The following is a 24,675-nucleotide window of genomic DNA, read 5'->3' on the forward strand; positions in this document are numbered from 1 at the left end:
AAACGTTAGTTGTAAGTCGCTGCGGCTTCAGCGGCAGCATTTTAATTTGAGCTCCGGATGAATGTTTGATGGACCTGCGAGCGTCTTTGCTCCGTAACCGCCGCGATGAATCAAACAAAGAGGATGATTGCAGCCTGAGAAGACGCCAACTGTCAACATTACGGGTTTTCTCCTCCATCTACGTGTGCGGATAACTTCACAGAAATGTGCTCAACTGGGTTTCTCACAAGCTAGTTAACGTTAACTTTACGTTACGAGTCGACAGCGCCAAGTAGCTAAATAGGTTTAGTATCAGAAGTGCTCCAGTGCCTTTTAAGGCTGAGGAAGTTAAATTCGCCTGTACGTCTGTTTTGGCTTAAAAACAGTTTGCTAGTTTCTCCAAGTAGATTTCGCCTTTGACTTGACTTTACATGCCCCCCAGAGATGTGACAGGTCAGGGTCAACAAGAGAGCCTGGACCCGACGTGCTGGCACTGTTTCTGCTCAACAGATGTCCCAGCCAGGGTTGGAAGCAGACAACTAATTGATGTGTCTATTTTGGAGACTGTTTTGGAGCTGGGACTGTGCTTAAAGTAGCAGTTAGATGGACCAAAGTGCTGGATCGCCTCTGCACTCAAGTGTAAATGGATACGATGCTGTGCACTTAAGGTAGGATCTCTTTATATCCAGTTTTTTAAGATGAGCAAAGGGCCAAACCTCGTCCTGGAGTGGCTGTCGAAGCTCCATCTGGTCCAGTATGTGGAGGCATTCATTGACAATGGGTATGATGATTTGGAGGTTTGTAAACAGATCGGGGAGCCAGACCTGGATGCCATAGGCGTCCACATTGAGTACCACAGACACAGGCTGCTCGCAGCAGTGCAGACGCTAAAAGATGAGGACAAGAGGATAAAAAACAGCTACTATTTCACCTTAGAGCCTCTGGAGCCTTCTGCTTGCGACCACTCTTCGCAATCAAACAGAGAAAATGACTTGAGGACTCTGGGGTCACAGTCACGGATCACAGGAATACACCAGGCTTCCTGTCCTGGAAACCATAACCCGAGAATCACAGATTGTAATGACTTTGTGACTTATCCCAAGCTGAAGCTGAAGGTACTGATACGGGATAAACTTGCAAAAGATGGGATCAACCTGGGAGAAGCACCTTACACCCATAAGGTAGGCCATCTTTACTTCATTGTTCACAATATGTTGATACTAAATGCAGGCCCCTTAGCACTGTCTCATGGAATTTAATACGCTTACTTTGTTATGATTGTGTTGAAGAGTGTGACAAATTTCTTTGATGGTGCTGACATCCAGTGATTCTTCTTTTGGATGCTTTGGTTTCTCTGGCAAAGGTCTACTGAGATTCATCTTAAGTATCCACAACATTTTCATGAAAGGGCTTGAGTTCATTGAATTACTTTTTCATGTCAAGATCACCAGGTAACAAACACATATCAGTGTATTTTGCAGAGTGGAACAAGATTAACAATATCTTCTGAAGTTCAGTGTACATTAGAAATTATAGTAAAATTTGAATAAAAGCATCCACTAGGTTTTATGTGCACAAATCTTTGATATAAAATGAATTGTGTATTTTATGACCTCATTCCAACTGTTATTTTGCTGTACTTACTGCCCCACAAATTGCTCGCAAGTATTTAGTAAGTCGGGTTCAGGGCTTTTCTCTAAGGCAGTACGTTGCTTTGCCTTCACCCTCTATTATCGCATTCACAGATCCAAAATATGACGCTGAGTCCACATCAGCAGAGAATTTAAGCATATAAAAGTCAAAATACACTGGTTATATATTTCTTTTCCTCTGGATTCTTTCTGGGGTTGGATATTAACATGATGAGCACAATAGTAATGGCATAATGAGAGAGAGTTTAGGCACACAACATAAATAACTTGTAAGCTTTACTCAAAACTGGTGATGCCGTGTGGCTCCCTTGCACTGCCGTCTGTTGAAGTTACTAATTGAGTCATTAGTACGGTATCTCTGCCTCTTAACTTGTGGGTTTCTCCACTGTGTGATTGTTAAAGGTTGGTACAAAAGTGAGTCCAGAGAGGCCGTTGCACTTTCACTGACATGAAAACCAGACGTTTAGCAGTAATGTTTTTAGGGCTCAAAGACCGCTAATATTTTGGCATAATATCATGCTGTGGGGCGTATCTGGCTCAGGTGATAGAATGGGGTGTCCATTAGTTGCACAGTTGATGGATGGATCTACACGTCAAAGTGTCCTTGAGCACGACACCAACTATCATTTGCTTCCGAAGATTAGACCTGTGCGTGGTGCTATATAGTGGATTTACCTTTTGCTGTCTGTTGTGCAGCGATAAGACAAAATAAATCACAGAACAAAATACTGTTGATCCAGAAATGCAAAGAACAACACAGCAAGTGCATTAAGTTGGATTTGTCCTTTCAGTGAATGGTTTCAGTGTATGTTGATAAGTAGCTCAGCTGGTAATAACAGCCATCGCAGTGCAAAACACAAGACTTATACTTTACAGTTAACACACAACCAGTGAACAAGAGTTAAAAATCCTCCGACCTTTGGAGCCAGAGGTCAGTGGGACAATGGATGAGTCTGCCTTAATGACCGATGTTTACTCCACGGATGATAGATTTACTGGCAGCATGCCATTTTATTTCTGGGGATCACGCTTTATTTGTAGGGATCTTCTCTGTCCTGACAATTGTCCAGTCTGTGCAGAGACTGTCACTTAATGTAATTGCAGAGGATAGTTATTCCGCTTTGGCATTGTTCAAATCCATTCAGACCTTAATACACTCAGCCAATAGTCTGAGACGAGCCAGATGAAAAGCTGAGTGGCACATTTGGCTGATTTTCAACAGTCTGTCGTTGTCAGTGGTAGGTGTGATTGATGGATTCGGGATTAAAATGCTGCTCATCAACAATGAATGAATGTGGTCTGAGAGACTGGTGCAGTTCACCAGTTTGACTGAGCTGGTCTTTGTGTCATGACAAATCACAGTGAATGTTTAGCCTGCTGTGCTTTTACTGGAGTACCTTTATACAAGCCCTCCTTTTGTGTACTCTTATATACACATATGGAAAAATTGTCCAGTGTTTGGTGTATTCTCATTTACTCTAATAATAATAATTTAAATGGAAAAGTTTATTTTATCCCTCTGTGATGCTATTGGCTTTAAAACAGTTGCACTGTACCAACAGTACTGTTTGACTCTGGACAGTTTCACAGCTCCAAGCATATACTGTTCATGAAAGATTCAGAGGCTATAAACTACTAAGTGCAAAGGCACTTTGTGAGTCACTTCCAGCCTCTTTGTAGGTTATAAGCCAATAAGGGTACAGTTAAATTCACCTATGAAAGTTTCTTTAATTCTTAAAGCTTAAAAGCCTTGTCAGCTCTGAGGTCAGCACGGCCGTATTGGGGTTTTAAGTTCATAAACCTATTAAAGACGTTACTGAAAGAGATTTTACAGTAGTGAATGGCATTGCAGCTCCGTGTATGCTTTAGTTCATCCAGCCTGTACAAAGTATATCACTAACAAATCATTTGTTTAACTTTATTTCTCCAGCTGCATGCTGTGTGGTTAACATTTGGAGGATGATGTGGTCCTGCTACTTTTCTTTAGGAAATAGGTCAGCCTTTTTGGCTAATTAAATTTGACCCATTTGATCTGTCTCAGTGCATTATGAGGACATGCACGATCATTACATTACTTTACATTGTGAATATTGAGTACCGGCTTGATTTGGAGCAGCTCATCAGGTGAGACTGGATGGCTCTGCGTAGAGCAGTTTGGCCTTTCAGGTTCATCAGATTTAGTCCATTAAACAGTTGCTGAGTGCAGGTATGTAGGCCAGTACGGCCTATTTTCTCACCAGGAATAGCATGAAGCAGCTTCAGGCTACGTCTGGCTTTGCCAGCACTACTTCTTTGCTTAAATTTGTGAAGTGCTGGGCCAGATATCAGTATTATAGTACTATGATATCAATATTATGATTAGATATTATCTTGGATTTTGGTGATTGTGATATAATTCACAGTATTAATTGTTGCCTTTTTCTATTCTTGTTGGCCAAAATACTATAAGTGTAGAAAAGTAGCTATGACAGAAGTGGAGGCTGATTTGGAAGTGTGTGTGTATTAGCACACATAAACACTGTAATGTAAAAACACATCCATTTGTGTTTCAAGCAAGTATCAAATTTCCACAATTTTGGTTTTAATACAAGACATAAATTAATGGAAATACAGCCAATGACTTTGTTAGAAGAATGAAGAACTTTAAAAAATTTTAAAAACATTATGGTATACCTCGGAAATTCTCTCTACATTACTTTATAGTGTCAATTGCAAACTACAGTATGGTGTGTCCTCTGGACCTCTTCTGTCTGCAGCTCAGGAACTGCAGTGGTTTGGAGCTGTAATCCCACAACACCACCGACCTCAGTCTGGGTTTGGTAGTGCAATCAATTCCCAATGAGCAATGTGCTTTTCTGACTATTCTGCACGCATGACTAGTTCACACAGGCCCTCAGGACCTATTAGTCACTTTGAGAGAGAGAAAAACGTAATGCGATAAAAGCTGGTTGAGCTGTAAATGACCTAAACACTGGCACCAAGAGTGTTTCGCTGAATGTGGGTATGGGATTTCCACAAAATAGACGTTATACAAGGTCAACACGGAAAAGAAAAAATAGAAATTATTCCCAAGACATTAAGAAACATTTCGCAGCCAGATGAGATTGCAGTGTAGCTGTAAAGGTCCTGTCATCACATTTTACAGCCTAGTATTTTGTTATTGTTTTGTGTTCACACAAACTTAGAGTGACTTTTTCACATTGAATGAATAACCTGAGTTGAATTTGGAAGTTGATTTAAATCATTACACTAAGTGCACTCACGTTTATATCAGTAAAAAGGACTGACTGCACAAAATTTCTGGGTCACTTCATTTGTTTACAGCTTTAAAATGTTGTTCCTCACATAATACTGTAAAACACACAGGATGCTCATGCTGACCAACCAGATTTTTATGTTTTGTACCCAAGGAATGAGGCCAAACGAGACCGAGTATCTGCTCACAACAACTACTGCAATTTTTCCACTGTGGATAAGTGTCCATGTTGGACATTAGAAGCTGCAGTTGGTGGGAATGGGATGCTCTTTCATGCTGCGTCCTCACCTCTCTGTTGAGTTTAACACATGAAAATCTTGCCATGATGTAGATTTAAAATTTGGTTGTTAACTTCAACTAGAGCCCATCAAAATGATTAACACGCTTTTTAGATGTGCATCAAATCATCTTTGTCATTTGACAGCAAAGCACACACTATAATGTCCATCACACCTAGACCCTGCAGGGAAGGATCCCCTTTATAGCTTTCTTAACAATGGGCTTCAAGTCCCCAGAAGGCCTCATTGCAGTGGCCGGCCTCAAAAACATTCTCAGAATGGGGAACAAATCTTAGTAGTTCAGAAGATTTCCCTGTGTTGCTCTGCCAGTGGATCGGAGGACAAGCAAAACCAGCAGGCTGCTTTTGACAGAAGAAAAGCCAGCCTGAATAGAGCCTGGCAAAATACAAGCTCTGCAGCAGCTGACAGCTGTCGCTGCCTTTGTCACTATAAAATGGAGTCTGAATAGAACTATTTTTGTTGAACAAAGTTGGTTTTGAAACACCAGCGCTGATTTTACGATGAGGACTGGTGCAACATTATGTTGAGGACCTGCAAATAAAAGAAATGGTTTTATAGTTTAATGGTAGATAACATCAATCAGTTATTTTCTGATGCTTTTCAGTGCTTCATCTTTATCACAGCAACTCGTTACTTGGGCGAGCATGTAGTTTGCTCTGTTGCCTCACAGCAACAAGTTCTTTGATTTGAGGTGGACTGGGACCTTTCTGTGTGGAGTTTACATGTTTTCTTTGCTTCTACATCAGCCTCTCTCTGGGTGCTCCACTTTCTTCCCACAGTCCCAAAAACAGGCAAGTTAAGTGGATTGGAAACTCCAGATTGCCCGAAGGCTTGTGTGTGAGTCATTGTCTGTCTATATGTGTCATCTGTAATAGACTGACCTGTCCTGTGTACCCCACCTCTCACCCAGTATGAGCTGGGATACGCCAACTCATTTTTTTGTGCTGTGGCAACCCCTGCCTTACATTACCCTGCATTAAAAAACACTGAAAACAAAAGGTCCCTGGTATCAAAGTGGTACTCAGTATTGGCAGATACTGAGTTGATGTACTGGATTCTGTATTGAGACAGAAAGAAAAGTTGGATCAGTGCATCTCTAATTATTGATCATCATGCTGCATGCTTCTCTGTTTTGTGTATAACTCAAGAAAGAAGAGTGTACTAGATATTTTAGTTTGGTTCTGGTTTGCTCTCTATAGCAAAGTTTTCAGGTTATCATCACACACGTTCTGGGACTGTGAGTTACAACCATTATGTTCAGGCTCCATACAGTAGCCTTATGATCTAGTAGGAACACTATCTGTTCCTGCTTGTATATAAACAGCAAAAGCTGTTTGATGAATTCCTATCCGGCTTGTTGCTCATGCAGTGGTGCATTAACATATATCCACATTTGATTGTGCTGCAGTGTGATCTCCATTACCACCATCTTCTTGCTTACCATGTAGTGTCCTGTAGGGTAGGCCTACTTATGGACTTTACTCATGTTATGTCAGCATAGATTAAGTCAAACCACTGGGCCATTAAAGGAATATTGCTGGATTATTGCATTGATGGGGGGGTTGAATAGTATTCCACAGTATAGCACTCAAAAGCTTAACACGCTTGTCGCTTATAGTTTGGGATCTGTAAATTCCTGTCCGGCTTGTTGCTCATGCAGAAGTCTGTTCCTCTCATTAACAAAACAGGACTGTACATGGACAGTTGTCATTGTACCAGCACAAACTCAGTGAATACCCACTGTGAATTACATCACTGCTGAGTTAGATGCATATGTTGTTCACACACAGGGGATAGTAAACTATATATAATGTAAAGACATGCTTAGCAGTGCATAGTCACTGACCTATATTTGTGAATTTAAAATTAGAATTGTCCAGGGTCAGTGGAGTGGAGGTTTAGGACAGATGTAGCTTGTAGCTCATTGTTCTGTGTACATTCATCAATCCAGTTAGTTTTAATTTTAAAGGCCTTCTGCCCTCATGTGTCCCTCAAGTAGAAATTATTCAGAAGAGCATCTGGAGGGGCTCTGCCCAGAGAAACCAAGAGAAGTGCATCATGCACAAGGTTTATGACGAGCAGGCGTATTTTGGACTTAGCTACATGTAAGCTTAAGAAGGGAGGGTTTTCTTTGAGTGCAAAGTATTTTGTGTAGTTGTTTTGTGTAAACATTTCCCTTAAACACCCTGAGCTATTGAAACACTCCTCAGTCTCCAGCTTTTACCTCCCTGTCGCTTCAGCTATTGTATAACAATGCTAAGTAGGTCTTTGAAACTACGTGGCGCTCTCTGAATTTGAATTACTGTGCAGTAGAGAAAACCTCTTTTGCTTTGTGGCAGACGCACGCAAGAGGCAGTTGAATTTAGGAAGGAAGGAAGTTTGATTCAAGTCAGTATCAGAGCAAACAGTCCAGCACTGAATGCTTAATGACTATTTCTGATGTTTTGAGAATAATAGATTTCTGTGTGGTCAGTTCATTTGTTTTGTAAGATTTAAGATATAAACTCACAGATATCGATCTTCTGTTTTATATTATTAGTGTTATGTTGGCATGTCATGTACTCCAGATAGACTACATTAATTCTGCAGTAAAGCAGTGGGATTTAAATGCGTCTGCAAATATCATTGAATTATTAAAGAGTCTTGTAATTCCTACAGTTTTCTTTTGATGTATTTATGGACCCACCTATTAATTTTAATATCATATGATGGTCTTAAAGCTGCATTGGAGACTGGTCTTTATTTTTTTGGTTTTTACTCTCAGAAAGTGTCTGATGTATTTTTTACCAACACATCCCCAGTGGATAAATAATTGCTATTTCAGTTTTTGACAACGATTAAAGCAGTGGAAAAGTTTTCTTGAAATGAAACTAAATTCATCACTTGACTTGATAAATGTGAGTGTTGTGTCACCACACGGCTTTTGGAGGTCTTTGAGCCGCACTACACAGACCCTGATCACGTTCCATTACAAGGGTGTAACCGCGTTCTCTGCTGGGTTATTTTTACTGGGTGTGCTAGATGGGCCTTTTCAGCGCGGCTAGAAAATATTTTCAGTCAGTCGAGCAGAGGAACCTTGTTGCTAGAATTAGATTGAAGAGTTTTTTTCTTTCAAAAGGGAGGCACCATTACCCTAATGCAGTCATGTTTCTTTTGTTATCTATTTATACGCCAGGTTTTGCATTTTGCATGATTAGATGCAATGTGTTAGTAAGTTTTAAAGGTATTATGTAATTTATATAAGTCCAATTCCCAAGGGTTTTTTTTTTTTTTAACCCTTAACAGCTTTTGTTCATAAAAGCCACTTAATTCACGTACAGTTCTTCACCTACACTATTTTAAAGACAGTCAGTCACATTGAAATGGAAATGCAAAATAGATTTTTCCTCATCTATTTAGCGTATTCGTAAAAAAGTGTAAAATACTAACGGGGCTTGTATCACATCAACAGCCAAAATGTAGTCATTTGTTTTTCTCTTTAGTTGATTATTAGACTATAATCCCTCTGTTTACATCTTACATGGCTTATAGTTACTAAATATTTCATCAACATTCATTAAAACACTGAGACCAAGCCAGGCCTAACTAAAGTGTTAACCACTGTAATCCATCACGACTTGTTTGTATGAAACACTGAGACACATGTTTACGTGACAATAAAAGGGTCTTTGCTTTTTCATTCTTCAGAGAGATTAGATCATTTAGATCATTAGAGATATCGCAATGTATTGGCCCTGTGTTCCCTCTGAAATATAGGTCATATGGATTGCAGCCCGTAGTGTGTTTACATGCTCTGACTGTCTCAGTACATTAGTGCTTATTCCACATGGCACACATTAATAATGTGACCCACCGTAGTTCGCTGCAGTAAGTAAGTTATCATAAAAGTGATGGGGTTTCGCTCCATTCTAAATGAGGAAGACAGTGAATGAAACTCCTGGCAGGTTCATGTAGCTTGAGTTGATTTTAGTCTCTGAACCTAGTACTGATTATATTTTTGAATTAATTATGCTCATCTCCATTACAGTGTGCCGTTGTTTAGTTATTGAATTTTAATTTAACTCCTATTACGCAACTGCACTGCCCCAGATTGCCCTTTAAACAGAGCAACGGCTTTGTAGAACATAGTATTGATTTTGCCCAGTAATTAAGAGCTTAGGAAGGAATGACACTAATCCACTGTTTTGAAATCGAGTGAATTTTGATATTTTGTTTTTTTTCCCCACACTAAACAGAAACAGAAGTTGCCCACTGCTCATTCAAAATGCAAAAGGTTGAAAAGAAAGAAGAAAACTACACACAGTGCTAGAAATGTCAAATCTCTGCAGATGTCTGACAGTCGGCCTTAGGATTCACTTCAGCCTTTTTTTGCAGGTCAGCAAAGCACTTAACATCCTGTGACACCGAAATACTTTCTCCTGACTGATGCTTTCAGAGCACACTTCATGTCTCAGGGTGTCTGGCACAAGTGCTTCAGCTATTCCCAGGTTTAAGTCAAAAACAGTAGAAGTAGCATAGCTACTGTTTTATTAGCTATTGTAATGTCATGTTAGGTTACCTGTGAGAGTCTACACCCTAAATTTTTAATTGGAACAACAGACATTAAAGTTAAAATTTAATCATTTGTGTTCTCTCCGTTCTGTGGGCAATTGTGTTTTGCTTTTGTTATGTTACCATCTCCACAATCACAGGTTTATTAGAAAAACTCCCTACCACATAAACATGGAAGGAAGTCTCCACTTGCCATTCAATTTTAATGTTAAATTCTGTGCTTCTAGGCATTCATAAATCAAACAGGATGTTTTTGCCTTCTTTTTAGGAAAGAGTTGAACACAGTTTCAGTGTGGAACCATCCACTGAAAACTGCGTGAACATGGCAGCTACAGTTCACCAACCAGTTGACAATGCAAAGTAATTCATATGATGATTAGAGAGACAAACTGAAATAGAAACTTTATTTGGTGCTTATTTTACATAACATGTAATAACTCTAATCTTGTAGTTTAGCATTGATGTGGATGGTGCGACAGTTGTGGTCTTATCTCTGAACAGTGAGAGGATTCATCGTGTGAGAGGACTCTAATGAATCTAGTCAATGAATGTGCTGGTTGAATACCTATATATATATATAGCAGACGCATTAAGTTTATTACCAAGTATGGGTGTTCATATGTTAATGCTACTCTACATATCATGCAAATATTTCTGAAATGGTCAGTGGATCAATTCTATGTTTTGATTTAAGTGGCTCAGAATAAATCTTAGTCTTCCACTCCATCTGGGTGACATTTTGACCCATTAGTGCTTTGGCCCCGAAGGGCCAAGGGATTAGACTTATAGCTTGTGCAGTGTGCCATGACATGACATTTATCCATCAAGTCAGGATGTCAGGCTTGAGCTTTTTTCTGTTCTCTGCATGCTCTTTTGTGCCCTGGGTGTGAGTATCCAGTGATAACAAATCAGAATAAAGAGCGTTGGAAGTGAAGACAGAAGTGTCATGATTGGTAGCAAGATTATTTTCACCTCTTAGAAGAATTGCATACAGTAAAAAAGAAATTGTATACATTTGTCTTATTTATGTAAACCCATTTTTATATTAAGGGAAATGTAGTGTTCTACTACATTTCTCATTATTTTTTCTATTTTTATGTCATAAATGAATCGATGTTGAGCAGTAATGTAGCTGTTTTTGTAGAGGTGGGATTGCATCTTTGCTGTCTCTCCCATTGAGAACAGAGTGACAGAAGTGATATTTCCATAAAAGTTTCAAATCGGCAACTGCATTTTGGCCTTTCTAGTGTACATCCTGCTGTGCAGAGGGCAGTGGGAATAAGCCTTATAGACAATGTGAGGAGTAGTCACACATCAGTTCTAGTTTGCCTGTTTGTCCAGTGACCGGCAGTCTGCTGTAGCTGCTTCCCCACAGAGACTGCTGCTGCTTCCATCCACTGGTAGACACACAGTACAGGAGTTCATGTCTTTGTCTCCATCCAGCTGTATAGTATTGATTGGATCGGGATAAGGTCCCCCCAAGCAAATGAACTTTCATACTATGACAGCAGTATTGTACCTGCCCTTTCAGGGAGGCTGTGGACATTTATATAGGGGGAAAAAAGCCAAGGGTTATACTCCTGTAGTGCAGCAGAGAGCGCATCTTCAGATTATGACCCACTTTCCGCTCCTCTCCTTCTCCACGGTGGCTAAGACCTTCCTCCTTTATGAAATTCATATGACAAGTCAACTGACACTATTGCAGATTTAACCACAACAAACTGTAAGATGAGCTGCTTTCCCTGCTGATCCATTTGCATAAACTATGGCCTTCCTCGTATTCACTGCCATGTGAAATTAAGAGGACGTAATTCTGCCCCATTATCCTGCATTTGGTTTCCCTGGGAATATTTTATGTGCTTGATGTCACTCTGTCAGCATACATAATGTATTCACTCCAAGAAATTCCAAGTCTTATGGTGCAGCTGTACTGCATTCCTGTTGGTTTTGCCTCAGGTTCACTCACAAGTCTAATTTTTTCAGTGTCAGTGGTTTTAGATTATTATAAGCTCATGTGAACTGTTGTTTTTTCACGCCTCATGTGAAAGATGCATAGAAAATGTTGGTACAGCTAGATAATTATCACCCTGTGGATTCTACTTTAAAGATTATACATTACACACACATTTTTAATCCATCCTCCTCTCTATAGGCAAAGATTTGAAACCCGAGCCTGCAAAATCCAATAATATTCTGAAAGAAGGAAAACAAAGTGATATCCACTAGACTGATTGCATTAATGTAAGTCAAGTGTTACAGAAAGCATAGAAAATAATGGACTTCCTTGTCACACTTTTCAGGGAACATCTGATCCTCTGCCTTCAGGTTGCAGGATCATGCAGCCATTAAGTAAATCAAACGGACAACTGAGCATTTTTAATTCAGTCCACATTTAGAACCTGTGAAACTATAACACACGCTGTTAAATACTTACTTCCTGCAAAGGGCAGCCACACTTTGCTTTGTTGTGGTGTATTTTTAACTGGGGCAGCAGTGGCTTAGAGCACTTACCTGGGTTAAATTAAGATCTGAAAAATGCTCAGATGACTTGTAAAGAACAAGAACAAGTTATGTGTCACACAGGTTCAGACATGGCTAGTGTGTTACGTTTCACCTCTGTTGGGCCTCATCAAAAATGCATTATTTTTCTGTGTTGCAAATTTTAAGAAAATGTAAACAAGAGGATCCACTCAAGTGCAATAGACTGATGAATAGTGCAATAGACATGCAATAAAAGAAATGCTTCCTCAAAATAGCACATTCACCCCATGACTGTGTAGCTCGATGAAAACTACATTAAACTAATTGTGGTGACCTGTCTATTTTGTGTTGTGACCTACAATAGAGTTGCTGTGTAAGCTCTTAGTCACACAGGCACTTACTCAGTCATGGACACTTCACGCAGGTCAGTACGCGTCCAGTTGCATACTTAGAGGGCCAACCTCTCAAAATTGCTGCTACCAACCAAAGGACTCTCCGCTGCCAGACAGGAATCCCCCACCCTCTTTCCTGACAGCGTGTCATCGAAGGGGAATTAATTTCAGCCAAATACCCAGCAGGGGCCCAGCAAGGATACACCACTGATCTGCCAAGGCCCTGTCATGGCCCAGACAGCAATAGTAGTGACTGCATCTGTACAGCACATTCAGCTTACTCAGTGCTGGAATGGAATATTTAGTTAGATAGTAAAATCGGGATGGATCATGATTTTTAAATAGTCAAATAGTTTATGTGACCATCATCTGAATTTAAATGTATATTTTCCCTTGTTTTTAGTAGTACGCCTGGTGGTTTGATCCGGTGCACTGAGATGAAGCCACTTATAAAGATGCAGGCATAAACTGTCTCGTCCCTACCACCACCGGACATTAGCTAGGAGCAGCCTTAGCTACAAGCTTGGTCAGCTTGGCTCTCATCCTGGCTCTCTCTCCTCCTGCAACTATTGTTAGTGAGTAATACATTTACATTTGTTTGCAAATAAACTGAATAATATTTACCAGTCACTTGTGCATAGTTGTTGGTGGCAAGTGAATCCTAAAATAACTGTCAAAGTCTTGCATCCAGCTTGCCTCTGATCCTTGTATTGGCACTCCAAAAACACAATTTTCTCTCTGCTGTTTTGGAAAACAGTTAGCAGTTTGCTGTCCTAGTTTTCTGTCATATTATTTGGACAAAGAAGATCTGAGATTGGAGATCAGAATTTAACAAGCAAACAAAGGCATCAAATAATTCCTTACAACTGGTTCATGATCATGTCATGTGCATAAAGAAAGTGGTGCATCTGTACTTCATTATTTGCCCATTATAGACCTCAATTTAAGGTTTAAAGCCATCTTTGAATTCTTTATCTTGCTTCTCATCAGTCTTATGAAGGGCTTCCAAGCTGCATATTTTTTGCATCTTATCTGAATACATGTGCCAACTCTTTGAATAATGGATAGCAATGTTTTCCCTGCCTCAGTGACAGTGAAGTAGCCTGTTCCTCTAAAAAAGCTTCTGAGGAGCAGGCCATGCCTCTTGGGAAAGTAGATGGCAGTAAGCGGAGATCTTTGGTGTAAGTCATGTGTACTATACGACTACGATGTATCCCTAAGGTGAGCAGTGGGAAGCAGAGGGAAAGTGATAGTGCTGTAAGAGTATGCTTCTGAAACTATTAGGGTGGGTGTTGTGTTATCAACTGAAGGAATCAGGGCAAAAAAAAAATGTTTGCACTCTGTGAGGATACGCATATCCGCTTAAGAAGTAATGCCTGCTGTGAAATATTGATTGTCACTTTTTATATCTGTGCTGCAGATTTGGTCCTTTTGGTGCTTTTATATAGAACCAGCAAAGATGGTGGTGGTTATGTTTCTACTCTGTGTCATTGTGTAGTCGTCATGGTGTTGTTGAAGGGTTTCACAGTGCTATCCTCTTTTGCTTACATTCTTATGTGTCACTGTTTATTCTAGAGTCTTTGTTGGGGGGGTTTAGTGAAGGGGTTATTGCTGTTGGTATGCTTAGTCTCTAATCTTACAGTGGCAGTCTGTACTGTACGCTGTATTAGGGGTTACCAACTGTCAATGCCATGTAAAAGATTAAAATGTTGAAGGCTAAAGAGGTCACTTGCATGGTTCAGTTGACTTAATGAGATGAGCTAAATCACTGTTAGTGTATGATTTAAGAGACTATATATCACAACCAAGACCATCTGCTTAATAGAAAGTTGTAAAGTAATCTTACATATAAATGTGAGCAGACAGCAGTGACTCTGAATTTGATTAGATTAGACTGCAATAGCATTTGGCTGTTTTTGTCATTTATATGAAGCTATTTCAAGGGCAGATCCTTCAGCCAGTATGGCAGCATTTAACCACAGATCTGCCATAGACAACACAAGGGTTGGGGACCCATTGAAATACATCAGAACTACCGAGTACGATTCTTGTTAAATCAGTAAAGTACAGGAAAAATGGTACTGTTGGGTACGGGTATCAACCCCAGACATGACCTATGATTTGAGCAGCTTTACAAAACTTACCAACCTTTGACATTAAAGTTCTTCCCAAGAAATCATTCGAATGAAGTCTCAAATCCTCAAGAGGCCTGGCAGTTTGTACACCTGTATTCAACGGCCAGTTTTGGATTGCACTCTAGACCGCCCTAGGTTACTATCAGTCAATTTCCAATTAGAATTTAGCTCAAACTGGGTCTCAGCCCAAAATGCCAAAATGGCCAATAAACAATTTACAATAATAATTGACTTATAATTACTACTACATTTATGTAAAACGTATGATTGAAGAGTTTCAGAGAGATCCAAAGCTATCTGCATGAGCTGTGCACTCCAACTTTGAACATCCAACTGATTATTAAAAAACCATCCAACCGTAGCAAGTCCAAGTCAAAATTTGCATAAACTAAAACCAAGAAATTATAAAAGGAGTCAAGAAACTGTACAGAAGTGCCACAAACCTGAGGGTGTGTTATGTGTTTATCAAGCAGATAAATCTTTCTAAAGCTAACATGCTTATTGTAAGAAGGCTATATAAAACGCTGAATACTGACAGAGTCTTCGTAAAATCTCCAGGCTCTAGTCGTGCATCGTCTCAGTTTTATGTTTGGGTTATCTCCAGCTTTTCACTTAGTGTGACATAGTGTGCTGATTCTCCAAATTCCACAGAGATTTTATGTTGGAGCTATGTTTTAATAAAGAAAGGAACTGAACAGTAGCCAGGCAGCAAGCCCAAAAAGCCAGACAGGCTATGAATGTTTCAAACATCCTCTGCCGTCTGTGCCAAGTGGCTTAGTGAAATGTTAAATGATATGTGTTACGGTAAAATCGACCCATACTGCTTAGCAGTCAAGTGGGCCGAACATGATAGCTTGGGTAAATCCCTATTCCCCCACTGCCAACACTGTGACATTATACAGCTTATGTCCACATATCTCATTCTTTACACTACCAGAGGAATTAATAGCTTCCAGAAGTCCATGCCACCACTTTAGTTGATGAGGGTTGCCTTGTCTTTAGCTAAATTATTTATTTATTTTTGTGCCCTTTTGAAACTGCAGCAGTGTTCAAGCAAGGATGGAATTAATTGGCTCCATTCAATCATTTACCACTTGATCAGGAAATTCCCTCTGGCACAGAGATATTGATCCCACTTGGTTTGTCCAATTGTTGCTCAGATTTCTGGTTATGTGCTGAAAATCTTTTTGTTTCCCGTTTTATGATCTTTTGCACAGAGAAGACAGGACAGTAATGGGAATGTACATTTTCTAATGGAAAGTCAGAGCACAGTATGTGGACCTGTTGTTAATGCCTCATTGATTGTGCTGCTTCATAATGACTTTCCTAGATAATTATTTATTGACATACAATGCAATGCCTTCAACAGGATGAACAGCTGCTTTAATTATTCAGGCTTATTCATGCCCGGGTGTTTAGCCACATTAACATGTGTATGACTTTGTTCATTCCAGATCTTTGGCATTTGAAACTGTATGTGACCGGCACCACAAGTATTTTTTTTTTTAATGATTTATATTATTGTTTTATTTTACTTTCGCATGTTCAATTTCACACCCAACAAATGGATGAAATATGGGCACAGTGAGTTTCATTGGTTTTATTTATCAAAATCAGTGATATCACATGCAACAGCTTGAATCAACAAAACTTTTTGATGGGGGCCAACACATTATTCATATAATTGTAAGGCTACATTTGGCAATTTCATGTGGCAGTGAGATGTAGCTATCTGATGTCTGAATGTTGATTTGTGACTTTGCGGGCGGCTGGACGAGTGGGTCGTCCATCAATCAGAAGGTCGCTGGTTCTTTTCGATCCCCGGCTCCTCTTAGTCAGCATGTCGAAGTGTCCTTGGGCAAGACTTGCTAGTATAGTAATAGTCTCCGCCAACTTAGATTCTTTCTGTATGAATGATGTGTGAATGCGCTTTGAGTTGTCAAAATGACTAGAAAGGAGCTTTACAAATACAGACCATTTGCCATTACTTGGCCTGGATGCACCAAACATCTGAGTTTAGTTTGGGCAAAAAGAGCGTGAGATGCTTTTAATTTATTTTTTTTTCTACCAACGCCTATAATTCTACACCACCTTCATTACGACAAAGGGAGGTTACATAGATTATACCCTGAGACTTTCCCTACATGTGACAGATGCCTTTCAGCAGAAAACACATTGCTCCACAGCTGCCCGACATGCTAAAGTTAAGACTTTTTCTAATTAATATCTAAAAAAAAAATCCAGTTAGAACCACTTATTATTAGGAGTATATGATGATGACAAAAAGTAATATTAAGCAACAACCAGTTATGTTTCCCATCCTACAGCCTCATCAATCCAAAGACGCTGCTTCTCATGCCTTGGAAACAGAAAGACATTCCCACCACAAAGCTGTGGCTTAGTGACACTATGAACACACCAACAATATGGTGAACTGACATAATGTTTTGTATATTTTTTACTTTAATACTCATTTAATGTATGTTCAAAGAAAATGAAAGGGTTTGGCAATCTAATTGGATGTGTATTGATTGCATTTGTATGGATATGTATGCTCATATCTATGTCAGCATACTTGAATAATCTGTGTATGCTTTATATGTAAATAGAAATAAACCATCTTATTGACGCATTATTTTCTGCCTTAAAGGTGTCACACAATGGCAGTGGAAAACTCGTTTTCTGTGGCAGCCCACACACCAGCGGCATGATCGTGCATGTCATTGTGGAGTGACAAACATCCATCATATATTTACAAATACATACATACATATACATTACATATTTACATCCTCTAGGCTTAATGTCTCATAGCTTCGCTGGTTCCGGATAATGGAATGATGCCATTAATATATGACTGAATATAATTATACTGTTATAATGTAACTTTTATATAATGTAAAAGTTCTGGTGAGAGGTCGTGCAAAGTGCTGGATATTTGTACACTCAAGCACTCACTTACATTATAATCGAATTCTGTGCCTATACTTCTGAGAATATCCTCTCTGCAGTTTAATCTGATATTGTGTCCATTAAGTAGTGTGTGTGCGGTTATATGTCAGAGAATATATGACGGAGAGACATTGATATATGATATATTTGATAATGTCACATAGACCCAGGGGATCGGGTATAGCTGGTTTCCTATCCACGTACAGTATCTGGCCTGCTTTATGCTCCAATGCATAGGGCATAAGGTGAACAAAGAGGGTATAAGAAGTTCATTTGTGGTGCTCTAAGCATTAGTGAAAACTGTCAGCAAAGTGTCTTCCCAACAACAATGCACCAGCTGCACAGAAGTAATCCACAGAGCGTGCTGTGAACAGTTTTCATTGTGAAAACACCCTCCTTTGAGATTAGACAAAATGGAAACCTTTTAACTATGATAACGAAACCAATAGTATCAAAGCACTTAAATCCATTCTAACCTCCTCCTAACCTCTTATTCAAATCCCTCTACACCTTTGCATGAATAAGCCCTGTCAGAAGTAATTTAGGATAATACAGTTATTTAGGTCACTTATGCTCGATTTAGTCAACACACACATTATACCAAAATACACAAACGAGTGGTTTTAGGTCTCAATCAAGAATATTGCTTTTTTGGTAAATTCTGAACTGCGTTATATGGTTTACCACCACTATGACCTATACTGCTATTCAACTACTGTTTGAGCAGTGCATTTTGGGTGGTTATTAGCTCAGTGACACCCTGTGGGTGGAGTGGGCGAGTGTTGCTTGGGCATGGAGTCTGATCTGGCAGACTGACAGGAGGCCATTAGCTATTGCACTCATGACCAACCCTGGCCCGTCTTGCTGCCCACTCTGCTGCAGGCTCCCACAGTTATCCACTGAGACATGACAGCTGTGGTAGATACTGAAGCCTGGGGTTCACCTTTTGCACCAGCAGGTTTCAGAAATTGTCATGTCTGCTGGCGTACGCTTGGCTTTCGCTGGGATTAGTGCAGACAAGCTAAAAATCATTCCATATGGCACAATGAGGACATCATACCACTGTACCAGGACCTCTGGCCGTGTGTCTGGTAGGCTTTAGTCAAGGTGATTCACTAGTGAGAGTAGTAGTGCCTCTAGTCACGCATCCAATGAATATTAAATTAACATATTTAGAAACAGAGATATCTGACTCATTAAGGTCCTGATTTTTTTTGTTGCTGCATACCTCTTCTTGACTATTATCCAACAAGACAGTTTACATCTTGGAGAAAGTTTCTTAAATGTCACATAGTTATTATGTCACTGTTATGAACCTTGCCAAGCTTTTGTTGGCATTTAGATTTCAAGTTCAGTGGAAAGGTTGTGGATGATGGCATGGTTTGGAGGTGAACATATCCTCTCCATGTTAACAAAATGTCACTTTGATTTGGTGAACATACTGTAACAACATTAAACAAAAGCTGAATGAGGATCTAACCAAACTACAGAGAAGTGAATGACAAAATTGCATTAAACAATGTGCGGAAAAGCATGCACTCGGGGGAGCTGAACCGTGGCCCAGTATTGTTGAAAAATAGTTAGCATTTGCTTAATCTCCCCGCTCTAGCAGATAGATGGGATTTATCCACATGACTGGGTAGGGGCTGTGTCTTTCTGAGGATGGTTATTGTGAAATGACTGCCGGTGGCAGGAACTGCTACTTATTTAACTTTGTTGTATGTTGCCAACCAGTATGTTGAGATTTTAAACTGGACGTTGTCAACAAAGGTGATTTATTTATTTTTTTCTTTTCTTCCTCTACAGTTATGTACATTACATGTAGATGGCATTCACATGCAATGCATGTAGACAATATCTAATTTACAAAAACACTCTAGTTTTTAGCCAGAAGAAAGATTTCCCTCTAGAATATTAGCGTGATTTAATTTTTGGTTGTGACTGCTGCACGCATGTGTAAGAGCTGAAAGGAGAGATTGATGCCTCACAGTTCTCTGTTGTTCTGTTCTTTGTGATTCCTCAGATACGTTGCATGACATGAGTTTGTAGTGATTCCTGGAAGAAGCCTATTATGTGCCCCATGAGCTGGTGTCTGCCTGCAGGCAGGCTGCATCTATTTGTGGCTCAAATCTGCTGTGTTGAATATTTATCACTGAGACATACTTTCATGTTTTATTCTCATGTGTTTAAGTGTCTGAACATATTATTCAGCAGAGAGTGGATCTTTATCACTCAGTCAGATTGTAAAAACTCGGAAGACTTGAACTTTAAAATTTTAGTCTTCAAAGTCTTTCTTAATGAAACAGTGAAGTAAACAAGAGAGGTCAGAGTCGCTGACATTTAGCTTTGAGCTTTTTAAAGTTCCTGTCTAGAGTCATCCTTGTAGAAAAATTGATTTAAAGTGCAATACATTTTACATGGATGACATGAGGCAAAGACAGACCCAGACAGGTTCAACCATGGATGCAAACTTGGGAAGTAAAAGATAGCTTCTTGGTTCAGCTTTTGGCCCTTTAGAGATATTACTTTATAGTGTTTGTGACCATGGTTGAGAGCGAATTGGTATTAATTGTTCACTAATTTTTTCTTTTGAGTTATGCAGAAGTCAATCCCTGTGTTCCCATAGAGGACTGATTAGTGTCTTTTGGGTATGGGAACGATCAATGTCAAAGAGAGGACTGTGTGCAAAATATGTCATACACACTTCCATGTCTCCTGCCTTGTCTTAATGTCATTGTCAAGGTTATGTCCACGTCTTATGCACTGTATCCATTACTCACACAGTTTTCTCTGAGGCCTATTAGACATTATCTCGTAATTGCCTCCATGGTGGCCAATAAAGTCTGTATGAGAAACGTGACTGTGTTCATCTATTATCTCATTAGCGCTGCAAAATGTCACATTTATGGCTTGTCCCCATATAAATTTTACATGCTGGATATCACGCGATGAGTTTTAACAATGCTATCAAACTTGTCTTGCTCTTTAATCTGCTGCCGTTGTTCTTTGGAGAAGACAGAGCTACCCCACTGCACTTAAAATTAACCTCATATATAATTTACAGTACGTTGATGCTTCGTTTCAGCAGCTTTCTGTAGCTAACACCATTCGATTACATTAGACAGCTTTATTAATCCACAGTGTGAAAACTCATTTGCCACCAAAGCAACACATGTAGACAATAAACAATATAGACATTGCATTCGCAGTACACAACAAATAGCACCGTAAAATGCCATTAGAGACACGATAAACAGCTGAAAGGTGCTATGGATCTAGACATCTAAAAGTGCTCAGTGTCTCCATCGACAGTTCAATCAGATCTGTTGTGGGAGGTTTATGCAGCGTTATGCATCTAGTGCTTGTATACAGCAAGTACACTATGTTAAAACCAAATCAATACTCAAATCTAATGTGAAGTACAGGTAAAAATAAAATGAGCTGATACACTAATAGACTAGAATGTGTATGTGAAAATCTTATGTTTGATGTATGTCTGTCTGTAAAAGACAGATGTCTCAAACACAGTTTACCAGTTGGTGCAGAGATGATCTTAAGCAGCTTTAGTCTGACTCGTCTTGTCTTTGTCATTCTTTAAGTTGGAGCTGTCTCTTCTCTTGTTCTCTTTTCCATGTGATTGATCCTGGATGGCTTTGGTAAATGTGCGCTGACATCTACTCGGTAACTTCCTGAATCATTTACTTTTTCTCCAAAAAAAACCCAAAATGCATTGATGTCCATTATGTGCTGCATTAATCCACAGAAATGACAAAAAAATCTATGTAGGAGCTGAAACCAAGAAAGGAGAAAAGTTTCATGACAGTTGCTGTGGCTATAAATTCAATTGCCAGTTTATATAGTACACCTTGTTAAAACTAAAACAATCTAATTCAACAGCCTTGCAATAAACCCACCGTCACGACGGTTATAATTAGTTTGGGTCTTTTTAAACTGTTTTAGAGAGGTGTAGATTCAACTGTGTGGTCATTTTGAGGCCTAGTTTGTGGTGCTGTTGAGCTATACTGCATTATACTGATAGATTTTACTGATTACTCCTGTATTGATATAAATCAGGTCAACAAAACATTAGAAACCTTTTACCTCTCAGTGTAACGCATTACAGTTCATGCATGCCATACATTACCTGTGCAGCTGAATCAGCACCTCTCTACAACAGTTTCGACAAAAACGACAAACGAAAGCATAAAGGGAGGATATAATGCAGGACTGTTAGACTACATTAGTTTTAGCTTGGTGTAATAAACTGGCAACTGTGTTTTTTTGTAAAGAACAAATTGTTTTCATTTGTTTTATCCCAGCTGTTACATAAATTTAGATATTTTCCATTTTGTGATCATCACATCGGATCCTAATTTTGCTCCCTTTTGTTTGCACCATTGCCACGAATGAAAACTGTTCCTGTGAATGTCCTCTCACAATTCTCATACAGCTCTGTGATTGTCATTAGGTTGGCTTTTTTTATTGTGTCCGTTAATATTCTGCACAATTACACTCCCTCTTTATCACCTGATATGGACAGGGGCTCAGAGCCTGGGCTCCCTTTTGAGATGTTCGCTGTCAGTTCAAATGATAAAATCAGTTACACTCTGTATAACCTTGATGTTAACATCTGAACTGCCACAAATGGTATTCACCTTCAGTGGATGAGCTAATGTTTCCCCATGGACGCACTCTGTCCACGGGGAATGTATTTCAGTGTGCACTGCACACACACTGAAATACAGTTATTTTCAGCTTCGATTCAGGCATCTGGTTCAGTGTCATACATGATTGCCAGATTTCTCAAACAACTGTGGAAATTGGTCTGAGCTCCACAGAAAGGAGTCATGTTTGACCATTTGCTGTATCTTTGTATCTTTGATGTCTTTCTTTCAAAACGGGAGGCGCACCTGGAAGCATGATTTCTGTCTGTACCCTTTCTCTCTCCGTCTCCGTCTCCAAGTCACCGTCTTAGTGGTAGTTCCACCGTTTTTTTTCCAATATGTCATATATCATGGTTTACAACAATACAGCCAGTACAGTGTCAGGTTCTGATTTAGATTTGACAACATAACTTAGGCTTCCTCTGCTGCAGCAGTGAGTGTGCCATATAAACAGCTGTGCGCTCATTCGCATAAAACTCCACTCAGTTTCAGTCCTAGCTGGAGCTACTGAGTTGTTTTGGGCCTTTTTTGTTTTTTGGCTTCTCACCCTGCTTTGGCTTGAGTCAAATCAATAATTAGCCAGCCTTTCCACATAGCCTCAGTAAAACTTAACAGACGAACGACTGGAAGGAAGGAAATAAAATGTGCTCAGCTGAGCTTCATGTTAATAAAAAAACACTGCAGGGTTAACTTTTTCTCCAGACTCAAAGAGGATGCATTTTTTTTTCTGAAAGAGGGAAGATATTAAGGTGATGTTCTGATCAGAGTGGTATGCTGCCCTTGTAAAATGCCATAACCATAACCACCTTTTAGATAACGATGACACAGTGTGTTTAACTAAGCACATGGACAATTTTGTGCGTCTGATAAGGAAGCTCTGCATACTACAGATAGCTGTTGTTTTATATTAACTGTCTACCTGTCTGTGCAAAGGGAACATAAAAAAAAGAGGATGTGAGTACTCTGATATCTGTGGAAGGGAAGCTATAAAGAAATGCAGAACGGGCATTTTAGTGAGGAATGGCAGGAAGTTGTATGACAGGTATTGTATCTGCCAGGCCTACAGGATGGACAGAGCAAATAGAAATCTCCCCCTTGACCCCAGCCAAGCTGGCAGGTGAGCTTTCCTTTTTAGTTATGTTGATATATATTAAGACAAGTACATGATAAAAACACAATACAATTGTTTCTCACTTATAAATATATTGGTACTATAATCGTGTTATTTAATATTTCTACTGCATTCGGTTGAATTCATTCATTAAAATGAAGTGAGTGCAAAAATACTACATTACATGGCTATGTGTCAACACAGAGTATATTAAAAAAAACATTGTGGCGTACATGAGCTAGTTCTGTCTCTCTGTGGAGGGTGAGCAGGATCATACGGCTAGTGCATGGCCAATTTCAGTGGTAAACAAACTGACTCATCCACCAGGGTTATTTAGATCCCTCCACACATTATTCCGCTGTCAACTGCTGCTCAGGCGATCATGTGAACACATCTGAGTCTGCATTCAAATGAGGCTGTTGTCTACAACCTGATTGTAAGATTACATGCAAAATATTTCCCCAGAAAAATTACTGACAATATTTTTATTGGTTACAAAACTTTTTTTCTAGGCTATTTGGTGACAGTGTCAGTTCTGTTATCTAGAACAGTCTCATTAGTCAAAGTTAATAGGTTTTATTCAAATTAGATATAGGAATTAGTATTGATGAGATTTTATTGATACCAGTGCCATCATCGATTCTGCTTAACAATGTGATTCCCTCGATTCTCTTATAGATTCCTGTTTGGGGTAAAAAGCAGGCCTACACAAGTTTGTCTGTCTGACGTCCTCCTGTCTTGTCTGTCCTGACGGCATTCTTTTTCATTTAGGTTTTCCTTGTCAAAAAAATATCTGCTAAGCCTGCATGAGTGGTGCTGATGTTATAACACAGGAAATTTGCCCTCAGTAACTGACATGCTGCTCAGCTGGGAGGCAGTGCCAGTTGTGTTTAGAGTGTCAAACATAGTATTCCTGGAATTTAAGCCCATGTTGTATTGGGAGATTCTTCAGTTTATTGCTGGTGTTTCCACGGTTAGCCTTTTCTGCTCATCTTCCTGCCTAAACACAATGGAGCTTTACACTGTTCTTGGGAAGCGACAACCTTTACAGTTAATAAACTGTACATTTCCTGCTGCACTCCATTTATATTCACCATCACTTTCTCTGCCACTCGCTCTCTCTTCTCCCACTGCATCACTTGCCATGCCCACCGTACACACGGCCATATCTAAATTCTGAAACACCTGACTTGAAATTATAAT

At 39.5% G+C, this 24,675-nt stretch overlaps 1 protein-coding gene across 2 annotated transcripts in view; it reads left to right on the top strand.

The window, feature by feature from the left end:
- Nucleotides 1–432: 432 nt before the first annotated feature.
- Nucleotides 433–24,675, top strand: part of sash1b (SAM and SH3 domain containing 1b) — a 49,083-nt gene continuing 24,840 nt past the window's right edge. For both annotated transcript variants that reach the window (XM_070842277.1, XM_070842278.1), the window contains exon 1: nucleotides 433–1,160. In XM_070842277.1, coding sequence (XP_070698378.1) covers nucleotides 678–1,160 — 483 coding nt within the window. In that variant the 5' untranslated portion in view covers nucleotides 433–677. The remainder of the gene's footprint in view (nucleotides 1,161–24,675) is intronic.

The sequence above is a fragment of the Pempheris klunzingeri genome, chromosome 13 (genome assembly GCF_042242105.1).
Source record: "Pempheris klunzingeri isolate RE-2024b chromosome 13, fPemKlu1.hap1, whole genome shotgun sequence".
Classification (NCBI taxonomy): Eukaryota; Metazoa; Chordata; class Actinopteri; order Acropomatiformes; family Pempheridae; genus Pempheris; species Pempheris klunzingeri.